General features: G+C 41.6%; 1 protein-coding gene across 1 annotated transcript in view; it reads right to left on the reverse strand.

The window, feature by feature from the left end:
• Positions 1-647: 647 nt before the first annotated feature.
• The window catches only part of LOC140938086 (uncharacterized), a 69701-nt gene continuing 65344 nt past the window's right edge, over positions 648-5004 (reverse strand). The window contains exons 54-57 of the mRNA XM_073387623.1: positions 4995-5004; positions 3286-3478; positions 2611-2790; positions 648-958 (exon numbers count right to left, since the gene is read on the reverse strand). The exon at positions 4995-5004 is cut by the window's right edge and continues 51 nt beyond it. Of these exons, the coding sequence (XP_073243724.1) occupies positions 836-958; positions 2611-2790; positions 3286-3478; positions 4995-5004 (506 nt within the window). The 3' untranslated portion in view covers positions 648-835. The remainder of the gene's footprint in view (positions 959-2610; positions 2791-3285; positions 3479-4994) is intronic.

A 5004-nucleotide genomic window follows, 5' to 3' on the forward strand; every position in this document is an offset into this window, starting at 1 on the left:
AATTGAGGAATTGCACAAATAGTTACATTAATGCACAGAAAAATCTAAATTGACGCTTACATTTCTCATATAGGCCTTTATTACACCCACTTTGAAATCCCTGGTGATCGTTGCAGTCTTATTGGGTCTCAGCAGTGTGAGATCGTCGAGATCAAGCGCTTTACGTTAAGCGTTGAGTCGAGGCTGGGGATCAACCTCGTCCCCAGGGCTTTCCCAGGGCCCCTCCCATTTTCTTAGGGAAAAGCCCTGGGTACGAGGCTGGCCTGCGGAGGGATTGTCAAATCTACTTAGGATGTGGGGAACGGTTTAGGAGGAGGCGAGAAAAATCACGCTTTCAACAAGACTGAAAAGCAGACTAAAAATAAAACGGGAGTTCACGGGCAAAGAGTCTAAGGATCATGCGAAGATACATCAGTAACCCGAGCCTGCTTAACTACTAGCAGTGCTCAAGATAGCGAGCCTCTGGCAGCGACGTCTAACCGTCCGGAGGCTCTTCCTAGTCACCAGAATCCACTGTTGAGTGGGGCGCAGTGCAACTTTACCAAGACACCTCATGTGCTGTTTCAAGAGCAAGGATGGACACAAAGGGACGAGGCAGGAGGAGGCAAGTCTTTGGGGCAAGAACGACCCCCCCCCCCCCCCCCCCCTCGATCACCAGCTAGGAATTACTTAATAGTTTTCACAGATAACTGGATCAATTTCATACTCAACAAACTGTATATGACTGTATAAGACCAGATATAGTTACATATTATAGTTATGGAAATACACAATGGCAGAATAATCGTCTCTTGTATTAAACAAATTGCATGACCCTTTGAATAGAGGTTTTTACTCAAAGTGCTGTATCCCAAACCCCAAAGTTAAGCCAAGCTTCTTCCAGCAGTTCCCGGATGTATGACGCTCGAATTGTCCCGTCTAAATTTTCCTGGAAACACAGGTTCATGATCTCATGAAGCTAAAACAAAAACGTTAAAGAAAGTTGAAACAATGTTAGGAACTTTATTTCTTTCATCCAAAGGTTAATATTAAACTACATGCATTTGTTGGGTAACTTGCAGGTAATCATGATCACTTGTGATCATGACTAAAAAAACGGTGGCTAAATACGAATGGGATTACAGGTGCGAAAAGGGTTTGGTGCGTCAACGAAAATCTTTAAAAATAATATCACTGAATTTAACTCAGGCAGGCAGTCACTCTTATCTAAAACATTGAATGGCTACGGGGGCGGGGGGTACTTCCTTATAAGAGGCTAATGGGGATGTTCCGCTAGATGTGGTCGCATTTTCACGACTGGATTAAATATGATGTGGTTACATTTTCAATATATTTACTTGAATAGGATTGCACATTTTCGGATTTTTGGGGTAAGAAAGCTGTGCACATTTGCGGTTAGCTGTAGGCAGGTAGGTGAAAAGTAAAGTGTTCTTCATTCAATCTAAAAAAATGGGTGAATTCAATTTAGGACTGGACCTATTTAAAAGATTGATAAGGTAGATAACTGATCAAAAGTGACTTAGTTGGGATCGCGAAAATTACATTTGCTCAAAAGTGACTAATATGAGGTCTATAATTGGCCACAGAATAGACTATAATGGGGTAGGGGCTCTAAGAGACCAGCGGCACGTACCCAGCAAAAATTAACCCAAGTTACCCCCCCCCCCCCCCCCCCTGGGAGTAGGTAGTGAGTGAGAAAGTACTTTTGTACTCTTTATTATCAATACACGAATGTGCCATTAGGCGCTTTGTGGATCACAAAGTTCCCATGTATCTTGTATCTGTATCTGTATGTACCTTAAACTTGAACTAAACCTGCGCCAAACCCTTACCAAAACTTCCTTCAAAACCTACAGTAACTTGAACCTGCACCAAAAACGGCACCAACATCTGCACTAAGCTCTGCACCAAAACCTGCACCAAAAGCTGAACCAAAATCTGCACCAAACTCTGTATCAAAACCTGCACTAACAAGTCAGCACCAAATTCTGCAACGAAACCTGCAGTAAAACCTTGTGGTAAACCCTACACCAAAACCTACACTGAAAAATGCTCTAAAATCTACACCAAATTCTGCACCAAAACCTACACCAAAAGCTGTACTAAAACCTGCACCAAAACATGCACCAAAATGAAAGAAGTCTGCACGTACCGAAATCTGCACTGAAACCTGCACCAAAATCTGCTCCAAAGTCCGCACTTAAACCTGAGGCCCGTTCCTCGTAACTTTTTCAGGCCCGAAAACAAACTTTTTATCAAAACCTGCTGAATAGTAGCACAGCTCCTAGCTCACAAACCGGTTAATTTTCTTCGTAAACTGATTTTTTCTTTGTACCATTTTCAAAATTATTGAAACTTTGATCTTGAATGCAACTACGGCAAACACAAAACAGCTTTTCGGGACCGAAAAGTTACCAGGACTTTCTAGAAACAGATCCCTGCACTTCTCCAGATCTACAGTCCAAAAAAACCCCTGAAAACTGTGAAAACTGTCCTAGTCGATAACATAGAAATATTTATCACAGAATAGTGTAAGACCTTAATAGCCCCTGCAATGAGTAATAACAAGAGCCATAATAGGACTCTTGGTTGTAACTATTGTGGACAAACCTGGGTGTATTCACTAGATCCGTGGCAGTGTCCTAGCAATGTAGCAAGCAATTGTCCAAATTGCTCAAGATCGTTACCATGACTACCATGTTCTTCAACCGTCCAGTTTGTATATGCCCCAGGTTCATTAGCTTTAGATACTTGAGAAAAACCTCCCAACACAGCTCTTATTGGAGGAAGCTACAAAAAATTTAGCTAAATAAGGTTACATGATTCTTTGAAGTTAACGCTTGCGCAAGCTCTCTCTTCAAATGTTTGAGACAGCGGGGAGAGGTCGTAGGCGGAAAGGAAGCGGCCGAGAAGAGAAATAAATCGTTTCCGTCTTCTTCGCATTGTATGTTAGCATTCCTCATGCTGAATGCAACTCATTTGTCGCGTCGTTTTGATAAATTTACAAGCATGGAAATAAAACTGAAAACAACCATAGCAAAATTCAATTTCATAAAGAGCAAGGGAACCAAGAGTCCTTCAAAAATCGAAAAAAAAAATATAAAAAAATAATAAAAAAAAACCCCGAGGAATCTTCGAGGCAAGAGAATAAACGATCGTGCCAAGTCCATTTTGTCTTTTCACCTGCCAGTGGTTGATTTCCGTGTTTTACTCGTCTCCTCTAGTAAGAAATATACGGGAAGTTTTACTACATACTAACTGCAGACGACACATTGGTTTACTTACTCTTGTACAAGGACCAATCAATATGTTTCTTGTGGTTACGCTGTTATGAAGTATCCCAAGTTCCTCCAGTCGCTCAATCGCGCTGATCACGTCAGTCGCTACCGCGCAGACGCCGTCAAAATTGAGAACTGTACCTTTATCGCAGAGAAAATCTTCCAACGTGGAACTGGACACAAACTCGTAGCAAATAAGTCTTAAAAAAGTGATAAAAATAAATAATCAACAATGAGTAACCGCGTATACAACTTGGCGTTAGTCTGCTTCGCTCCGTTGCTTGACTAACTGATTACGCCTTCAGTTCGGCATTTCTTTCAGTTTAATGACCTTGATGGAACCTTTTATCTTTTATTTTTCGTTTTCCTTCCTCTCTTCTCCGTAAGGATCAAATAGCTGTTAATTCTTTAATTTATTGAGACCGTATCCAAGCTCAAAAAGTGAAAGAATGATTAATTGGATGTCTTGCGTCTACATCCGCAAAATGTTGTAACAGAAAATGTCGTGTTCGAAGTGGCAGCAAAGAAATGAACAAAAAATAGTCCTCCTTAGCTTGTTGTTTTGTTTGCCCAATGTAGGTCTCAGGGCAATTTGTTCATTTTGTTTGTCATAAATTATGCGTACATATGAGTGCAAATGAGACCAAATTTGGAAGAAACAGTTCTCAAGAGTATTTTCACATGACCTACTTTGGGAAAACAAACCATACAAGCTAAAGAGACGAGAAGGGAACTGGGCCCAGTAAACTTTTGCAAAGACTTTTGGGACTGAAGTTATGAATATATGAAAATCTTATGTGAGAACTACGGGCTGAAGAATTACTTGAAAGAAGATCATCGCAGTTATAGACTTCGGTCGCAAAAAGAAATCCCCTACCAGCCAGAAGTTTTTTCGGGCTTTCTTTTCGCAGCTGCAAAAGTTGCGTCTATAAGTGCGATGATCTTCTTTCCGGGCTTATTAGCTCAATTGGTAAGAACGCTGCACTGGTATGGCGGAGGTCAAAGGTTCGAGTCCCGTACAAGCCTGAATTTTTTACAGGCTTTCTTGTCGCAACTGCAAACGGTGCGTCTAAACTGCGATGATCTTCTTTCAAATAATACTTCTGGGACTGTTACTATGGTCAGGGAAAAACCGTTTCCGAGTTTCAAAACGAGGCTAAGTACAACAACGTTCTTGTGAAAATGGCTTTTATTTGCATGAACCGTGCAGTTAGCCTCGCTTTAAAGCAGAGGCTTGGGGAAATTAGGGAATGGCCTTTTGGCAGGAGCCCGTCCTGCTTTTGGCCAGTAGACCTTTCTAGCTTGTAGGATTTATTTTAAGCTCGCTAATCCTCCCCAAGTGTCTTTATTATTATTTGTACAGCAGATTCGACAAAAATTGTCTCCTGAAATTTGTTGAAGCACACGGAAAAAATGCAAAACGTTTTCCGGGAAATCATCGAAAAATTTGAAAAAATTGCCTTCAAATACAAAATAACAGGATTAAAAACCCCAACTGGCAGGAGGCACCCAGTTGGCTATTTACAAGTGTGGTCGAGGATTTCAACTCGGGACGACCGAGAACAAATCCAGCTAGCAAGTGGCCAGAGCGTGACTCGAACCCGGGACCGCGGGATTGTGAGTCCGACGCGCTGACCACTCGGCCACGCTGCAGTCATAGTCAGTAACAGGAAAACTGTTGAAGGTACAGCGAAAGAGAATGAAAATGAAACTTACAGACTTCTGG

This window comes from Porites lutea, chromosome 5, assembly GCF_958299795.1.
Source record: "Porites lutea chromosome 5, jaPorLute2.1, whole genome shotgun sequence".
Classification (NCBI taxonomy): domain Eukaryota; kingdom Metazoa; phylum Cnidaria; class Anthozoa; order Scleractinia; family Poritidae; genus Porites; species Porites lutea.